Source organism: Ambystoma mexicanum, chromosome 1p (genome assembly GCF_040938575.1).
Source record: "Ambystoma mexicanum isolate Mex_15411 chromosome 1p, UKY_AmexF1_1, whole genome shotgun sequence".
Lineage (NCBI taxonomy): Eukaryota > Metazoa > Chordata > Amphibia > Caudata > Ambystomatidae > Ambystoma > Ambystoma mexicanum.
Genome location: NC_090921.1, coordinates 1,213,847,040 through 1,213,866,601, shown reverse-complemented (window position 1 = coordinate 1,213,866,601; position 19,562 = coordinate 1,213,847,040). Strand labels below are relative to the sequence as shown.

At 44.8% G+C, this 19,562-nt stretch overlaps 1 protein-coding gene across 1 annotated transcript in view; it reads left to right on the top strand.

The window, feature by feature from the left end:
* The first annotated feature begins 16,618 nt into the window (after nucleotides 1-16,618).
* The window catches only part of PSMC4 (proteasome 26S subunit, ATPase 4), a 184,191-nt gene continuing 181,247 nt past the window's right edge, over nucleotides 16,619-19,562 (top strand). The window contains exon 1 of the mRNA XM_069604943.1: nucleotides 16,619-16,768. Coding sequence (XP_069461044.1) covers nucleotides 16,730-16,768 — 39 coding nt within the window. The 5' untranslated portion in view covers nucleotides 16,619-16,729. The remainder of the gene's footprint in view (nucleotides 16,769-19,562) is intronic.

The window sequence follows — 19,562 nt, the reverse complement described above, 5'->3', positions numbered from 1 at the left end:
GATTTTTGGGTCTTAGGAGAGGAGGGTTTAGGTTTATTCGACTGACTGCTTTTGGGACTCCTCTGCTTTCTGAGAGACCCCCTTTTCTTTGTCCTTGTCCTTCCCACTGGAGTCCTTAGGGGACACTCGGTGGGAGACCCACTTGTCAGCCAACCTAGCCAGCTTATAGGGATCCAAAATGTTCTGGTCAGCAACATACTGACGCAGCTCCGGTGAACAGGCTTCAGAAAAATGCTCAAAAAACAACAGGTGGGACAATTCAACAAAAGTTTTCACCTTGTAACCATCAATCCACCCCATCATATTCATGTGCACAGCACTCACCCAGTCAACCCAAGACACATTCTCTCTTTTCTTAAAATCCCTGAACCTTTTAAGGTATTGGGTAGGTGTTTTGCCAAACTTGGCAATCAAAGCAGATTTCATACACTCATACTGACCCCTTTCTCCCACACTCAGCTTCAGAATACAGTCATATCCAGTTTGAGGTACTCTGCTTAGCAAACACTTAGCCCAATCTCTTTTGTTAACATCATGAATTGCACAAGCCATTTCAAACGCTTCAATCCATTGGAGGATATCAGAACCCTCCACAAACACACCAACCAAATCCTTCATATATTTAATTGCTGGGAACCCGACACGCACACTGGGTTTCGCTGAAGTCTCCACTCAAGCTTTCTCTAGCTGGATTCTCTGACATTCAGTGTCCTTGTCTTTGAGTTCAAGATCCCTATTCTTGAGTTCAACTTGTTGAGCCAGCTCCTCTTTCTTAAGCTCAGCATCTATTTCCAACTTGCGATAAAGTTCCAAGGAATTGCTGCAGTTCGGAACAGAGGCAGCGGGAATGGCGGCATTCCCAGAAACAGATTCAGTAGAAACCCCAGGGGCAGAGTCCTCATTGGTTGCATTCCCCCCTTCATCAAGAGTTTCACCATCGGTCTGGTAGTCCACCAGGGCAGCTATCAGCTCAGCCCTAGACTTATCCACAAAGTCTAACTCCCTGGCTTCACAAGCACTCTGGAGAGTCTCTAAGCTCATCCGAGTCAATTTACCATTTGCAATAGACTCCATTGCTTGTAGTGCAGATATTTTGTAAGTGGCACGGTTATACACTGATTCTTAAAACCATAAGCATCCCACCGCTGCCACCAGTGTAAAGACTGGTAGGGGGTGTCTGTACTTCCACTCTCTATATGGTAGAGGAGAGGCACAGAGGACCCCAGCCAAGATTCTCTATTATTGGTACGTGGTCGAGCAATCAAGGCCTAGCTTCTCAGGAGGCGATGCAGGCTGGTTCTTAAGTACAGTGTAGTCCCCGAACCCCCACAAAGGAATGTCCACACACTGTATTACTGAAAACACAGTCTTTATATAATTAATATTCAAAGGTATGCACACGATCACAATAACGCACTTTGTACTCGGAAGTCAATAATGATAAATATATACAATTCTAAAGTGGTACCACCAATGTTATCGAATCTCATTAAAGTGCATCAACTGTACGGTTAAAATGTCACACAGATCAATAACGAGGAAACCAGCAATAGAGATAGGAAGGAACGCAAGATGGTTGAAACAGTAGGCAGAATGCTGACCCCTACCACTAGGCACAGTTCTGTGTGGAGATCCCCCCACCTGGGCAACCTGTAAATAAAGATATATAGCACAAGCCCAGTCCATATAATGTTCAATAGTCTTACTTCCTCCTATTAAGGTTTTACCCCCCCAATGTACCTGGTGGAGTAGCGTTCTCTGACGATGCGTCGACCGATCCTTCGTGAGTGACTCCCTTTCAGGCAGGAGCCACGGAACGTCGAGAGGTGTCGAGGAACTCGGCGTTCGGTGTCGGCGAATCGACGGCCCTTCTTGAGTGCCCTCCCTTTAAAGCAGGAGTCACGGGTCGAACGTCCGACGGTGAACAGGTTGAACTACGGCAGTGAAGTGGCAGCTTCGTTCCTAGCGGTGCTTGTCGACGACAGAGCGTTGGCGTCCTGCAAGGAAGAGGCGTGCGGGGCACCTCGGTGACGATAGTTCTGGACCGCAAAGAGATGATGAAGAACTGTGGCCCAGCCAGGGCGTCGAGTCGTCGGCGTCTCTGTGGTCTTTAGGTGGCAGGAAACCCACCGGTGGATGCTCCTCGGCGCGTCGACGGTCGGGCCTTCTCCAGCGGGAGACAAGCGGGTGACGATGCAGACGAGAGCGTCTGATGATCAATTGAAGTTCTTAGGCAAACGGGAGCACGGCGGCTCCGGTCGGTGACGGCGGTCGTCGACAGTGGCGGACAACAGTCCGGGCGCTTCTCCTTGGAGTTCTGCAGCAGTCCCCGTATCGGGTCGGCAGCCTGTCGAAGGTCTGTCTACCAGGGAGCGTTGGCAAAGATCAGCTGTGCACGATGGTCCCTCGTAGCTCAGGAAGAGGGCGCCTTACCGGGTCCTCTCTGGGTCAGTCCTTGGAGGCACAGCAGCTTTCAGATTGCGAAGGAGAGCAACAGCAATTCTTCTCGTCCAGCAGGGCTTCAAGGTCAAGCTTCAGTTACTCCAGATACTCGTCGTAGTGGACTTCAGCTTCTGAACATGATTCCTAGCAGTGAGAGGTCCCCAGATATACTGTTGATCTCTCATTCATTCCGCTGGGTCATACTCAAGCATCCAATCACAACTAAGGGCATTTATGCAGGCAGGCAGCCAATCAGTCACACGAGGTATTCAGGCCATTCACTTCTCTCCAGACACTCACAACAAGTTATGTGTATTGGGACAAGTACCGAGCCATTCAACACTCCAAGCTGCATTCATACCGGTTTCGGGCAGAGCTGCCTCAGTCATTGTGTCAACCACCAGATACTAGACATCCACAACACAGAATGCATATTCGTCCCACACTCTATTCACCCAGGTCTCACCCACAGGAGGTACCCACAACATACATCACCGGGAAGGCTCCAGCTAGTCTGGCCGGGCCTTCACAACAACACCATATATGGCATTTCCACCCAACAGCCAGTCAGGGGGAAGGGACAGAGTCAGGGCTTCCCAGGACTTTGGGAAAACAAGGTAATGGGTAATAGAAAGCAAGAGGCCACAGGGGCCATCTTGTTTTCCATCAGGAATCAACTAATCCCAATGGCAGGGCCGGGGTATCCCAAAATGGAGGATACTCTGCACACCTGTCAACTTCAGCATTGAGCTGCCACCAGCCCATACCCTGCTATGCGGGCCACCCACAGGTGCCCAAAAACATACACTAGGGGCAAAGGGTTGTACCCCCCACCCATGGGTGCCATAAGGGTATCCCACGGGTCCGTTCACCACACCAAAAGAGAGAGAGCTGCACCGCCAGGAGTCCCACATGAACTCCTGCGCGGAAAACAGGACAGAACACACGATAAAAAGCAGTAAAGGACAAGGATACGGAGGCCCTGTCCCTCCGATGCATTTCCAGCATCACACGGTGCACCTCAACGATGAGTGTTAGTTGCCGCAAAGAGTAAATGAAGAACTTTGGCCCAGCAATGGCGTTGGGTCGGCAGCGTCTGCAAACGGGACGTGACCACAACTGGCTTCAGTGTCACGGAATTCCTCCTTTCTCACCTGGGAGCGATCCTTGCAGGATTTCTTGGGCGGTGTCTTCTTACGCACGGACCTGGTCTTGTAAAAGCCAGCGTGAGCCTCTTCTGGCTCCAGCGTGCGTTCAGAGCTCCAGGATTCAGACACTCTGGGATCCAGGAATGAAGAAGGTGAGCACACAGCACATGAGTCTGGGAAACAAGGAAGAAGGAAGAGGGTAATGGGAATGGAATTAGGAGGTCCAGGAACAAGGATAACAGTGTAGCGAACTACGGAGCACACGTCTAGTCGCTGCTTGCAGTAGCATTGAGACGCGCGGGCCCGGCTTATTTGTAAATACGCTACGTCCGACGTAAAGACAAGGAAGATGTTGCACGTTAAGACGGCCATGTTGGGAGTATCAAGAAGTGCAAGCCCCGTTGTGACAAGGACCATGAGGTCCAAAAGGGGCGTGTTCTGTGGATCATGACATTAAGTAGCTTCTTCAGCGTCCCTGAGGTCTTCGCGTGGTGGCAAACCCACAGGCGGATTCTCCTCGGTCATCGGCGGCCTTGACTTTCTCCAGCAGGAGGAAAGCGGTCGACGAGGGTGAGCAAGGGAGTCCTTGGATCAAATGTCTTAGGCAAAGGGGGCACGCCGGCTCCGGTCGGCAACGGCAGTCGGCGATGGTGGATAGCTGTCCGGTGCTTCTCTTCGTTCTCGTCCCCTTCTCCGGTCTGCAGCTTTTCGTAGGTCTGTCTACCAGGGAGCTTTTGCAAAGATCAGCTGGTGCACAATGGTCCCTCGTAGCTCGGGAATAGGTCTTCTAGCTAGGTCCTCTGTTGGATCAGTTCCTTGAAGGCAAAGCAGCTTTCAGATTAGTGAAGGACAGCAGCAACGGTTCTTCTTCTTCCAGTGGCCTTCAAAGTTAAACATCAGTTTCAACTTCAGCTTCTGAATGGCGTCAGTTTCTATTTCAGCTTCTGAACGATTTCTAGCAGTGAGAGGCCCCCAGATATACTGTTGATCTCCCATTCACTCTGCTGGGTCACACTCGGGCAACTAATCACTCAGAAGGGCATTCATGCAGTCAGGCAGCCAATCAGGCACACAGTGCATTCAGGCCATTCTTCTTCATCCAGACACTCACAACACAGAATGTGGATTTGGACAAGCACTCTGCCATTCAGCACTACAGATTGCATTCATACCACTTTCGGGCAGGGCTGTCTCAGTCATTGGGCCTCATTACGACCCTGGCGCTAAGTGGTTAACGGCGCTGTAAAAGGCTGCGGAGCCGTTAACCACTTAGCGCCGTACTACGAGGTCCCTTTGCGGGACCCGACAGCCATTAAAGTAGGGACCCGCAAAGGGACCTCGCAGGCAATTACAGTACCGCAATTTACGGTACCGTAATTGCCGCCTTCCCCATTCCCATTGAGCCCTATGGGGCAAAAATGGGAATGGGGAAGGGCCATGGGAAAATGGGGAAATACCGCCCCGCCAACCTTGGAATGGGGCGGTATTTCCCCATTTCACCATGGCGGACTCGTTACAACACCGGCACCAACCATGGTGCTAATAGCGCCATGCTTTAGCACCAGTGTTGTAATGAGGGCCATTGTGTCAAACACCAGACACTAGACACCGATAACACAGAATTTGTATTTGTCACACACTCCATTCACCCAGGTACCACCCCACGGGCGTACCTACAACATACAGTCACTGGGAAGGCTCCAGCCAGTCTGGCCTGGACTTTCCCACAACACCATATATGGAACTTCCACCCAACAGCCAGTCAGGGGGAAGGGACAGAGTCAGGCCCTCCCGGGACTTCAGGAAAAGGTAACAGGTGATAGAAAGCAAGAGGCCATAGGGGCCATCTTGTTTCCATCAGGAATCCACAAATTCCAATGACAGGGCCTGGGCATCCCAAAAATGGAGAATGCGCAGGGCACCTGTCAATTCAGCACTGAGCTGACATCAGCCCATACTCTGCTCTGTGGGCCACACACAGGTGCCCAAAAACATACACTAGGAGTACAGGGTTGTACTCCCACCCATGGGTGCCATAAGAGTATCCCAAGGGTCTGTTCACCAAACCAAATACAGGAAGAGCCACAACGCCAGGAGTCCCACATGAACTCCAGTGCAGAAAATCAAACAGAACATACATGATAAGGCAATAAAGGACAAGGATTTGGAGGCCCTGTCCCTCTGATGCATTTCCAGCATCACACCTATTCGAAAGAAAATAATCTTAAGATAAATGTGGCCAAGACCAAGGTCTTGATTTTTGGTCATAGTACCCATGCTAATAATAAATTTGTCTGGAAACTTGATGGAATCTCCTTGGAAATAGTTGATCATTACATGTATCTTACGGCCCCCATAAGGAAACGTTATCTCAAATCAGATCACGGTGCCAACATTACAAGTAAGGTACTAAGGAAATAGTGGACGCTTAAAAAGTATATTAGTTGTAAGGGAAGACCGACCAGATAATATAAGGCACTGACTCATTAAGCGTTACCAATATTACATGGTTGGAGCATTTAGAGGGTAAGCGTCTTCGTTCTATTGTTGGCGTACCAGTATCAGTGCCGGGACATAAACTCCAGCCTCAGCTATATGCATCACAAGAGGATTTATGCCACATTTGCCCCTCAGGTTTTTTTTCATAATCACCCCAAGAGTTACCTTGTTAAAGCAGGGTGCCGACAACTGAAAAGATTTGTTATGTATCTAAGATTTACCATCCTGCTCACTAATGTGCATCTTGGAGGCTGGATGGACATCCCCTATAAAGAAAGACTCTGTAGAATATGCAAGTTGAACATAGAAACAACTTGTCATCTACTTACAGCCTGTGGACATTAAGTTAAACTACATGAGAAAGGATATGGACATTTGGTATCAAACTTGGCCTTCCTCACATCCGACTACTTCTGGAGTATGATATATTGTGCATAATCGACAGCGATTTCCACTTCCGCCTTTCATATTTGCTAAGAGGTTCTGAAGGTTTGATCCTAGTTTCCCTAGGTCTTTATAATTACCTCCATGAATTGTATTTCTTATTTTAGAGCAGCCACAGTTGTATCCTGGCAACAACATCCTTCTAAGGAACTTCATAAGCATGTGGGACAAACCACGTTTTACAGGTCCTTATACGGTGGAGCTGGTCACTGAGCGAGCAGTGAAATTGGAAGGGAAGAATACTTGGAATCATCTGGGGGACATCAAGCACTACAAAGCAGTGGCCTCTCCCAGCACTAAGAACGAAGAGGCCAATGATTCACAAGCAGAAGATGAAAACAATTGCCACCAAACATTACAACCCAGCAAAGGCCAACCTATGATTACTTGCTCCAGAGCAAGAGAGATAGGGAAAGGACTTCCTACTCATCCAGAGTGAGAGAACACTGTCTCTTAAGTTTCTTTCGGCACACTTACAGCATTCATAGTGAAAGTGTGAGAAGGCACCATCCTAATGTGTTGTTACATGTTTTTCCATCTTATTTGGCCCATGTGTACGCACACCTAAAGATAGGAAACCCGTCTGTACTTTCAGTACTCCATGACCCTAGAATAAGAGTTGTGTCGGAAACCTTATTTTTCCTTGCAATGACCCAACACCATGTGCTTGAATTAATAAAATACTAACACAATAACGCCCGTTTTGCGCATTTCATGCAGGCACCTGATATCTCCAAACTACACAATGATCCAAGGGGTGTAAGTGATGGAGGGCATTATTAATAGAATGCTTATTGTGTCGTGTGTCTTATTCTCATGTAGTATTGTAGCATTTTTGCCCTCATCTTTTGGCTATGTTATATGTTGCTAGTAATATAGCTGTGACCTCTACTAACACAACCCCAACTCCAGCAGGTGGAACGACCATGTCAGGTGGAAAGGTAAGCAAAGTAAAGAGAGGTAGACGCCATGCTGATGCAGACATGGGGGGGGCGGTGATTCTCTGTCTCGCTGATACTGCTTGAGTAACTAATAACATGTGGTACAAGCACATGACTAAAGTATGTAAACAAACCTCAGGGGAGTGCTGCTATATCTGATCACCAATCCCCTATGCCAGGAGTGCCTCTAGAATGTTTGCTGCAACTGAAGTACCAACAGCAAGAGCACAATGCCTTATGTACCATTTCATGTCTACAAGCCGAGGAAGATTACAAGGGAGAACAGCAACATTGAGATGGATGTCCAAGGCAACATACCCCTGTGAAGATAGTTATATAAAGACACTTGACATGATGGACAAGTAGTGGAAAAAAGACGAGACTATACAATACATAACTGAGACCAACAGAAAGGAGAGACAAAAATTAGAACACTGAAAGAATTGCTATGTCCTAAAAAGAGGCTCAAGGAAATAGGAGGAGAACCAGGATGTTGGGAATGACCACAGATGCTTGTGTATGGCCAAGTGTATTTGCCTTTCAAAAGTCTTGTTTAGTCTCGTCTTATTTGTTTTATGTGCGCCGTGAGGCCTTCGGGCGAATTGGCGCGTTATAAAGAATTAAAATAAATAAATATATAAGTGTATGCAGCTGAAGGATGGAAGGAGGGAGTAGTAGGCAGCAAGGCCTTGGGTGCTCTGAACAGTGAATGCATAGTGTGAACCCCAGTCCTCTCTGGTATACCTTAACAATGGAAACTCCATTTCTTGATTATCGCGTTTACCTACGGTTCTAGCATTAGCTCGTTGCACATTAGGATTCCAAGGTTTTTAACAACACAGGATGGTGTGGGTGATGTTCCGAGTTCTGTGGACCATGTGATGTACTGGCTGCTTCCTTGGTTGTTGAATGTAATCCCGATTTCCATTTTGTCCGGGTTGATTTTGAGGTTGCTGGTGCAGAAACAGGTTAAAATAGTTTTTCACGGAGGACAGATTCAGTTTTTTGTGAAGCGTCCTGACTAGCAACTATTTGTTCTTTTTTAGTACAGTGAATTCAGTAGAGAAATCGGGCCTAGGGTAGGTTTTTTTCTTTAAGTTGTTTAATAAACCATCTTGTTCAAACATGTCCTCTTGTCCCTCTCCTAGGTCTGACTTACCACAGCTGTTTCCTCTTGCTTCCAACTCTTATTTCCAGGGAATAATCGATTATAGGCAAATTCAGCTGTTCATTTGTTAACACTCAAAATTCATAGTGTTCAAGTAATACACTACAAACTGTCATTGCTTCGTAAAATCAAGTAGTTTCTTCCTCCTATTTTTTTTTTGTTCCATTGTTCAGGCCTTTTTATCAAATGTGGACAGATGAAACGTGCGAGAACGGTTTTCATGATTCCACCTTTGTTAGGAACGATTTCATATTTGATTGTAATTTTCCCTCGCTGGGTCAACCCCCAAACATTTTGCTGCTGTTCTACACCCTGATCTAACCTTTACCAGAGAAGCGCAGCCCTCAGCCACACTCCTCTGGGCTTTCGCTCACTTCTTATGGGGAAACGGACATGCCCTTAAGACAGTCAGTACTGGGAGACTTTGTTTCCCTTAGTCCTTTCCTCATGTTGCAACTTTTGTGCAACATGTAACAAGAGTGCAATGTAACTTACTTTAGCGCACCCTTGGGTCTCTAGTCATTCCAAAGGCCCTAGAAACTCTTGCTGGACTTTTTATGAACTGTGCAGATGTGTCACAGACAGGACTGGTGGCAGCTATAGTTTTTCTTATGTTTTAAACCCTTTCTTGCCATGTTATCCACGCTTACCGCGTTTGGCACAAATAGATGGCCTGGCTCCAAAATGGCCATGCCACGAGGTTCTTTGTCCTGTCCTTTGGCCATATTGCCCCTTCACCTTCCCCAGGTCGAGCCGACCCGTGTCAGTCCTTATTTGGTCATGAACTTTCCCGCGAAACCCAAAGCTTTTGCAGGCTTCTGCATGCCTTGTGTATGTGCCTCCAGGATGTGGGCTGGGATGTCTGTTCCCAATACACATCCTGGGTGCCAGAGAGTCTGGAGTTTCCTGAATGCCTGGGACCACTGTGGTGCGTGATTGGTCCACGTATGGAGTGAGTGTTTGAGGGCAGATCTCCCATTCGGTCCGCTCCGTTTTGGCGCGAAGGGAACTTTGGATAAGAGGAGGCCGAAAACACCACTACCATGTCGATCTCCTGAGTTCACACGAACAAAGGATAAGGAGCTAAGTATCCTGCAACAAGAAGCCGAGTCGAGGAACTGCTGGTGACCCGCTGGAAGGTTTGGCACCCTGAGCCCGCTGTCGTCCTGCGAGACCCCTCTGCATCTGATCGTCCTAGAAGGTCTGCGAAGGCGCTTCGACCCATTGGAATAGTGGGACGAACTATTCCCGGCACCTTCATCAAGTAAGCCTCTTCGGAAGTGTCCCTGGGCCAACCAGTGGGTTGACCAGCTTACGCAGGACGTTTGCTCTGTCATCGCTGCGGTTTCGAGGAAGCCCTCGAAACTTGGTATACTGCTTGCTCTGTGTCCACGGCACCCTCACATTGAATTTCGTACACTTGGCATTCTCAGGTCTGAAGTGAGACGAGTGCGCCCGGACCAGAGTAAACGCGGTTAGCGTGTTGCCCTGCTGTGGCAACGACCTGTGCAAGTTCGCTGCACTTGTGACCCCCTTGACTCTGAAGCCTGCTACTGCGGAAACTACACGGTGTCAAGACGTCCCGATTGTCGCATTCGAACCTGCCAGCGAAGTGGACTGTACTGGTGAAGTCTGGGTCTGCCTGCGTCGGGGACCGGCGAGTAGTCCATACCCCAACCAGTGGCCCCTAGCGCAGGAGCCCATTTTTTTTACGCACAAAGTGGCCCCCAAGGGCCCCTTGCCTTTCCACTGCTATTGCGAAATAGCGACTCCATCCCGCACTCTCAACCTGCCTCTGCCCGCAAGTGGAGGTCCTGCTTGAATAGTGGGGACTTGTTCTTCATCGACCTTATCCACCTTCCTGAGCTGCTAGTGACCGTTGAGGGGACCCTATTTTGTCCAGTGGCACAAGCGCGTGCATGTACTATTGAGCACAAGGCTCCTCTGTTCGTATGGCTTGGACTGCCTCTTAGTTAGGTGTATTCTTGATGTGGAACTGGGTCTAAAGATTACTTGCACTGCCCGTTTTCCTCCCCATCTAGGTGGTCTACATATTTTGTGCTTCTTGATCCGTTAGACCCCTCTGGTCTTGTATATATATATATATATATATATCGTGCTGATTGTGATGTGTTGGTTTACTTCAATATTATTGTGATTCTTTGCTATGGTCTATATTACAAAGGCCTTGTAATAAATGTGTCTATATTTTTAATAACACCTGTTCGGAGTAATTTGTAAGTAAGTGTCCTTGCTTTGTGTGCTCATTGAGGTCTTTCACTCACCCTCACCCCTCTTGAGACTTAGTCTTGACCGCCTGCCACAGCTACCCTGATTGGTCTGGCTTGTCCAGAGGTTACCCTGTTCCAAGAAACTAGGTTGGCCTTCTGAACCTCTGCCTCTCCAGGTCAGAGTTCAGAAATCCATCTTAACAACCTTAAAGCCCCTAAAAATAACTTTCCACAGAGTGCTAGGAAATTTGATCCCGTTACACCAATCTTGAAGCCCTTACATTGGCTGCCTTTGCACTCTTGTATTCTTTTTAAACTAGGCTGCCTAACTTCAATTATGCCACCATTCTTATTAATCAGTGAAACTTCGCATTTAAGATAGAAACGTAAATTACCAAAATAGAGATGCATTGGCGCTACCTTTTCCAAGTGTAAAAAAAGGCCAAACCAAAAAACAGGCATTTTTCATCGCCACCCTGACATTTCCGAACACTTTACCCATATTCACACAGCGGAATCCCATATTTCACTTTAGGAAATAATTGAAAACTCTTATTTCCATGAATTGAAATTGTAAATATGGATCTTATTATATTTTCATCTGAATGTATTATTTTATGTCTTTATTATTTGTATTTGTTTTAAACACTGTAAAGCGCTATGTATCTCATTTTCTATGGCAAAGTTTGCACTACACAAATAATATAAAGAAAATAAATAAAATGAAGCACCCATCAGTGCTGATGATTGGGAAGGATGTGAAAGGCTTGCTGTTCTCCCTCGGCTTGCTGTCTGAGTAGTCAGAGACCACTGGTAATTTCAATTGGTTGCCCTAACGTGCAGAATGGCTTTGGAGGGATGTTCACAAAGACTGAGACATTGCAAGATTTACCGAAAAGTCCTAAACCAACTGATCTATCTTACCAGTTTATGCATAGTACACTTAGTTCTGCTTGAAAGGGGGAAACAGTATCATATTTCACTAAGGGCTTCTATTAACCATGATAGACAATTGAGTGATTTGACCGAGTTCCATGAAGGGGAGATTTCTTTTCCGGTTTAAAAAGTGCTGCGTTATATGTGTTTGATTTTAATCTAGTCTGTCTCCCACAAGGATTGTGTCATGAGGTGAGGTGCTATTGAATACCACGTATGTTGTCCTGTGCCACGTGAGAATGTATGGTAAATTGCCCTTTGGCTCCGATTGATGCCAGTTGGCGGTACCGGCATCCAAACTTAGTGTCTCAAGACTGCCTGAATCGCTAAACTGGCCTATTGGAAAGTTAATAACAATATTTTTATTGATTTCAGATTATTGGAATTCTAAACCAGCACTGCCAATAGTCTAGCCAATGGCTGCAGTTTACACACAGAGTCACTCCTAAACCCACAAAGCTTTCGCTGCAGACTTCCAATGCAGAAATGTCCATCAGCGACTCTGCTTGCTAGAAGTTGTAGTCATTTGGAAGCATTGTGCAAACTGTGCCCTCTTTTTGCTTCATTACGTGCAGCAGTGATAATTTGGCAAGATGGCCAAAGACGGGCTGCTGCAAAAGACTGAGCCACTCTGGTTTCACCAGATACAGTGATTGTGTGTGTATGTACTCTGTATCTGGGTGTCCCTGCATATTGTACTCGCTGGTTACATGTGATTATAATGAATTGGAAAAAAATGAATGCAATTTTACTGAACAAAAAATACTGATTCTTTTTTTAATTGGGGGTCCACACCCGAAATCCCCCCATTTACACATGCTTTTAACACGACCCAAACCACCCCCACACCTTTAACCCCCTCACCACTATATATTTAGTATTTTTCTTCAGTAAATTTACATTTGTTACTTTCTATTCGATATAATCACTGCATACCGTACACGGTCACATACATACACACACACACACATAGCACATCTAAATGCCTTTTATTTGAATGTATGTTAGTGGTCAACATGGCATTTCAGTGCATTTATCAAGAGACCTCTTTCAAATGTGTACACAGTGTGAGTGCATGTGTGGCTCAGTTTCCCACTTAGAATACTTGTGGATAGTACAATGAGCTAGAAGTACTGTGAATGAGTACGTGACTGACTTAGCAGCACTTAGTGTCACTGGAATGAGTGAGTTCAGGACTAACTCTGCAGTACTGCCTTTGAACAAGTGAAAGCAAGAGAGCAAGCCACAGAGCCAGAACATTATTTTGTGAGTGTGATTGCTAGAGAGAGGGAGGAAATAACACATTAGCACTTTGAATTAGCAAGTGATAGAATTCGGGAAATGGCTCAACACCATTGTGCATGTGTGACTATGATTCAGCAGCACTTTATGCAGGCTGGAACATGGCCAACAGAAAGAAAATGACTAAGCAGTTGCTGTGTGTCAACGATGACATAGCTTGTCAACACTGCTTATATTGCTGTGGTAGATTCTGGAGGAAAGGGTTTGGCGTTTGTGCAGAATTTGTGAGGAATTAAAACGGGTAATTATCCAAAAACAAGCATTTAAAAGAGGGAGAATGAGAACACGCATTTCGGTTTATGGAATTTTTAGTTTTGGCACATTTGTAGCACTAGTGCCATCTACATGACTAGACCATTGCTAAGCGAGAATGAGTACTAAGAAGCAGGCTATTTAGGTTCCATGGTAACTGGTCATGCTTGTCCCATTAACCTAATTTGTTATTTTCAGGGATTTCTGCCTTTTAAACCAATGATTGTGTGTATAACAATAATTGTGCCAATTGGTACTTCCGTTTTGAAGCACATGTTTTGTGTCCAAGGCCAGTGCATAGGGATTCTTCCAATTATTTACTGTACACATAGCTGGAAAAAGGCCTCCAGATAAGGTTCGTACCAGGCCTTTTTATGCATGAACATTTTGTAAATAAAACAACTTTATTATTTTCCTGTGTACATTTACACACATGTTTAGAGCAAAGGGCAGTGCAAAAGTCAGGTTACTTGAAAGACACCAGAACGCTTCTTTTGATTTTTATCTGCATGGATGTAATTGCAAGCCATGGAGAAAAGCCTCTCAAACAAAATTTATTTCTCTGAAGCTTTTCAATAAAAGAAACAGCACACTGATAAAGGGATGGTTTCTTTCCATTCAGCTTCTGCTGTGTTGTGTGTAGATGCTCATCGAGCAAACAGACGCACTGTGCATATTTATTTTCCTAGCATTTTAGGATTATATAATTAATAAGATGGAAAACTAAGTTGCAATTAATCTTTAGTAACAAATTATGTTTGATTTCCAGTGAAAGCAAACCTGTATTGCACAATTGTATTTTTCAGAGGTACTATGCTGTGTGCATAATCATGCAGAGGCAGATCATTTTTACACTTATAATTTAATGTACACTCTAATTATAAAAACAGTGTGTAAAATAATGAGTATGCATGGTCTAGTTTACATCCATTCAACCTTGCAGTCAATAGGGTACATTACTATAAATGGTCAGCGGCAGCAGAGTCTTTGCTCAGGGGTGAGTGGTTGCCATTACACCAATCACAGGTGTTAAAGTCTCTCAAATCTTCAAGAGTACAATTAAAAAATCCAAAACCTAACTCTACAGGAAGTGCAGTGCAAGCACTGTTAAAAAAAAAAATAAATGAAAGTTACATTTGTAATTGAAATAGAAACTCAGCAAAACCAGTCCCTGTGATAATCCTGATAAGTATGTAACTTAATGTACCGCTTCATACGTGGTTTGTCCAACATCTAGGCACTGTGATTATTATACCTCAGTTGATACTCAAGTTTACCAACCTCTGAAGGGTGTTAGTCAATAAGATAGTTCAGCCGGTTGAGCGCTTGTTCCTACAATCTGTGCCTGATCTTCGAATCCCGGCAAGGCCAACTCAGCCTTTCATCCTTACGAGGTCGATAAAGGAGTACCGAGTTTGGTTTGGTGATAATTGTGATAAATATGTTTTATGTACAGCGTTTTGCCAAAAGCGATATATAAATATCCATTTGACCATGAGATTAGGTATAGAATTTAGCATGGAGTTGTTGCCTCTCTGCATTGTTGTATCATAACATTGACAATTAGATAGTAAAAGCTCCAGGAAATGAGTACTTTCATTGATCAAAAGACAATTCTGCTATCGAACCTCAAAACACACAATACACTGTATGTTTGCTTTACTATGTAATTGGCTAGGTTTCTGCATTTTCAACATTTAAATATATACAGGAGAGATCAAATGGCCAGACCTTAGATAAATAATGCAAGGTGTATTCTGTCACAATGTAGAAATATGCCGCATGGTTATGATTTCCATACTGTTTTTTCACACGTCGGCTGGATGTCACATTCATTTTTACTCTTTTGAAATCACATTTACTCTCAAAGTTTAAAAATAGGCAGTAAAATACTCCCATCTCAAAATCTTATCTGGAGCACAGCCTAAAAATATAAAATGCTGTTAACTACAAAAGCCAAAACTATTTGCTTTACCAATGCTTGTTTATCAGATTGTTGAATAGATTTCCACCTGACCAGTGCCTTCGGCTTCTCCTGATGCCAGACAATTCTCTCTTATTTAATGTTCGATCTAGACAGTGCAGTTGAGAGCCAGCAGAGGTTCCAGTAAAGCAGGCTGTTGTTTGTTTGTTTGTTTGTTTTATTCATTTTCTGTGCGCGCCAGACCCAGGGGTAGCAGGGCGCAATGGCAAGAGAGTGCGAATCTTACAAGGTTACATCATAGCGCAGTGTACATTAGAAGATACAATATGGTCACACAAATAATTACAGAATATACAAGTTCGAATATACAGGTTCGAGTAGGTCAGAGTAACAGCTGTATAGAGTGAAGGGTCTAGTGGTTAATACCAGTAGGAGGTAGGTAACACCGGTCAACTGAGGTCAGTCGAGGTAAGGAATTGAATGACTTTTTTCCTGAAACAAAGGTAGGGCAGGTCAGCTCTAAGGTCTTGTGGTAGTGAGTTCCAGGTTTTAGCAGCCTTTACCGGGAAGCTATTTCCTCCAATAGTAGTGAGTCTAAAGTTCGGTATTGTCAATGTGCATGTTGTGTGGAGTGAAGTCCTGGTGCTGTTATGCCATGAATGTAGATAGGTTAAGGAGGTATAAATACTCCTGAGAGGGACAGAGTAATTCAAGTTAGAAAAGGGTTCATATTAAGGGAGGCTGGGGCCTCAAAAGTACTGTGATAAGGAAGAATGGAACTGGGAGTAATGAAGATTACCGTGAAGTAATCCAGGCATTATTCCATTTGATTTGTACATCTGATCAATGTGGCATGCGCGCAGCAGGCATGTATTCACAAATAGGTCACGCATTGCCAGATCAAAAAGTATGATGTACCATGGCACTGTTACAACACTGGGTCCGCCGTCGTCCTGATCGCCATGTCTTTTTCGGAGTAGTATAGTCGCATATACTTCTCAAAGAGAAAATAGATCAGGAAGAAACTTACTTCGACATCGGAGGAAACTCAGTCACCGTTAAAGCAGCAAAGAACATAATACAAGAATGGGAGCTGCTTTATTCTTTTACTGAATACTTACAATATTAAACAAATACCACGTCCTTCAGCTTTTGTGTAGATAGTTATAGAAATCTCTCAAACATACATGGTTTCTTTTCTCTCTGTGCTAGATTTCTATCCGCGTATTTTACCTCCAGTGACAGTGCGAGCAGCACCACAAATGTTTAAAAGTTTGCAAGCAAATTGTGGTAAGTTAATTACTGCGCATGCGCGGCTACTTGGCCGCGGAGGAAAAAAAAGACTACAGCTACCATCATGCTCTTGTGTTGCTCGGGGAAGTGACGTTCTGTGACACTGTGTCACCGGGTCTTGCAGCCGGCAGAGAAGGAAATCCCGAATCATGGAGGAGCTTGGTATTGCGGTGGCCGAAAAAGTACAGGTACTGAGTGGAGAGAGGGCGGGAGATAGATGAGGTTCAGTCCGTACTACATGCCTGGCTCAAAACTCCCACTAAGACTAATGAGCAAAATCGCTCCAGCTCTTAGAGCACAGGTCTGCTGTGTCATCGTGAGAAACAAGCTGAATGAAGAGTGTTTTATGGAGAATATAATCCTTTACAATAACAATCTTGCTTCTATTCATTTGCGTTGACCAGTTCAGGGGCCGCAGTTTTGTTAACCTTTAAAACACTAGATAAATCCTATGTTTTTGGACGGTGCTTCGTTGGGATCTACTGAGATTAACACTTTTTTTTTTAAATTGAGTGATGTGTGTTTTCGCGCAGGGCGAGCACCTTGAAGTTTGTGGGGTGCATTTGTTTGCTTGGAGCTTGGAAGTGATGTCAGTTGGGGGTCATATCCTAAACCTACAGGTCATTTGCTAGTTATATCCAAATGGCTTTGAAACAATCGCTAAAACTATATATGTATATGTTTTTCACACATTCTTGCTATAACAGATCTTTAGAGCCTTGTGTTTCTAAACAATGCCAATCTGTGTTGCATCCTCTTTACAAGAAAACACACCAAAGCTGGCCACTTGCGCCAAGTCCCTTGGTTTCTATATTGACTGACAAGCAGGACAAAGCAGATAGGTCTCAACTTTCCATCTTGTGGAAAATCAAGCCCTTCATCCCAGACAACTTTAGATTTGCTGTCCAAGCCTTCTACTCTTGCCACCTGTTTGGTTGCATTGCCCTCCTCAAAGGTCTTCCTAGTACACCTGAGATGTGTCCTACGTAGTACACGGGACTGATCAAAGAACTCCACAAATTCAACCACATCACGCGGACCCTCCATGAACTTATCTGGCCCCTGCTAAAAGCATGTATCACTTTCCTGCTGCATCATCTACAAGGCCATCGCTGTCAAGTCCCCATGCTACCTCGTTGAGCAGCTCAGCATGTTTGGAGGCATGTGATGCACCAGCACAAGGACATGTGCAGACTTCAACTCTCAACCTAAAGAACCTAAGAGCCAGAAGACTGGCCATATCTGTGTATTCCCCAACACTGGAACTACCTTCCTGCCAGCACCAGATTTGTCCTCTCGTCTACATCTCAGAAAGAAGCTCAAGACTCTACGTTCACACACCCTTCACTGGTTACTTGTAGATCTTTTTGCTGTCAAATTGCCCACCCACTGCCTCCCCCATTGTTGGCTCCACCTTCTTTTTTTTTTTTTTCTTTTTTATTTTAATGGATCCCTTTTGTCAGCTTCTCTAGCCATGTACTCCCCCCCCCCCCTATGACTTGTAAAGTGGTCAGTTGCTTTCCAAACCTAGGTCTATGCTCCATAAATACCCTAATAAAAAAGAAACATTTTCTCCCTCGTAAAACATAATGTGTAGTTAAATGGCTTTAGCAACTCATCTCCCCCCTGCAGTAACAAGTAGATTGTCAAAGTTAGTATTTCTTGCTTTGTAAATCTTGACCATATTCTTATTTTGTAAAGCCCACATCCCTAACAATAATGGGTGTGGCAGACATTGTTACGCCCTAAGAATAAGCAAATGCTCTCAAAATAGGAAGCGAAAACTCTCCCAACCAAAAATATGAAAAAACACTCTTGGAAGCTTGTACTCCTGCTTTCACCCACAGGTCCCTAGGTATGTTTGAACAAGTAGTCCATGCTAGGGAGAATTTTCAGTTTCTGTGCTAATTCCCTTTAACCTGAGACCCCCAGCACTTTTGCTGGACGTTGGACTTTTTTGAATTTAATCTCCTGAGTGAGTGGAACTTTTTAGCCCTCACCCATTCTTTTTCTCTGACAGGCTTTTATTTTTTTTTACTGTTGATAAACTCCATATGTTTAATACAGGCATCTACCTTTTGCTTTGAAGGTATACAGTCTTTATAACGAAAAAAACGAACAAATGGAATTTATAAGGAACAAATCAAATGTGTCTGCGGGTGGGTTAAAGGGTTACATCCTGTGGAGAAGCAGTTGAGGTGGGTCTTTAGTTGGGGGAAACGGGGTTTTTTGGGTGGGGGTGCCCACCAAAAAATTATCATTTGTTATTTTTTTCATTATTTTGGTTTTGTTACATTTTTATTTGTTATTACTTAGCTAATAAGACATGTAACCACTTTGACACCCAGCACCCTGTGGGCAGTGTCACAGAAAAGTCCCTTGGACTGCTCTTGATGTTTAAACACATTTTCTTGTGAGAACTACAGTTCCCAAGAATAGTAGGATAGCTCTTATCCAGCACACGCCACCCTATGTGGTGTGTTGGGGGTTACATTGTAACTCCTTCTGCCACTCCTCATGTGACATTTTATTACTACTGATTTACTTAAATGGCTGGTAGCAGTCGTTACTTTTTACTGTCTTTTGTGCAAGTTACCAGCAGGCTGATTTCTCAGCTGCAGTACAGCATCCATGGATGGCCATTTTCTCAAAATGGCCCCTCTCTTCCTTTTTCACCATTTTACGTTTGTCAGTTCCTTCTGGGCCGTCTGTTTAGGGGTTAAGTTCATTGGTCCCAGGGCTGGAGGTGTTAGATGTAGGCGGCTGTTGTTGTGTTGGATGTTTGTGGTAGCTGCATATGTTAGGTGCAGGGTTCATGATGATGATGATGCTGTCTGTACTGCTTTACTTTTCTTTTCAGGTTCGGTGGGTTGGATAAGGACTGGACCTGAACTTGTCTGGGGTTCTGGTAATTTGGGAGAAATCGTTGACTTATTGCAGGGCTTCACCGGGGTGCCGAGGTTGCAGTCGGAGGGAGTTGCC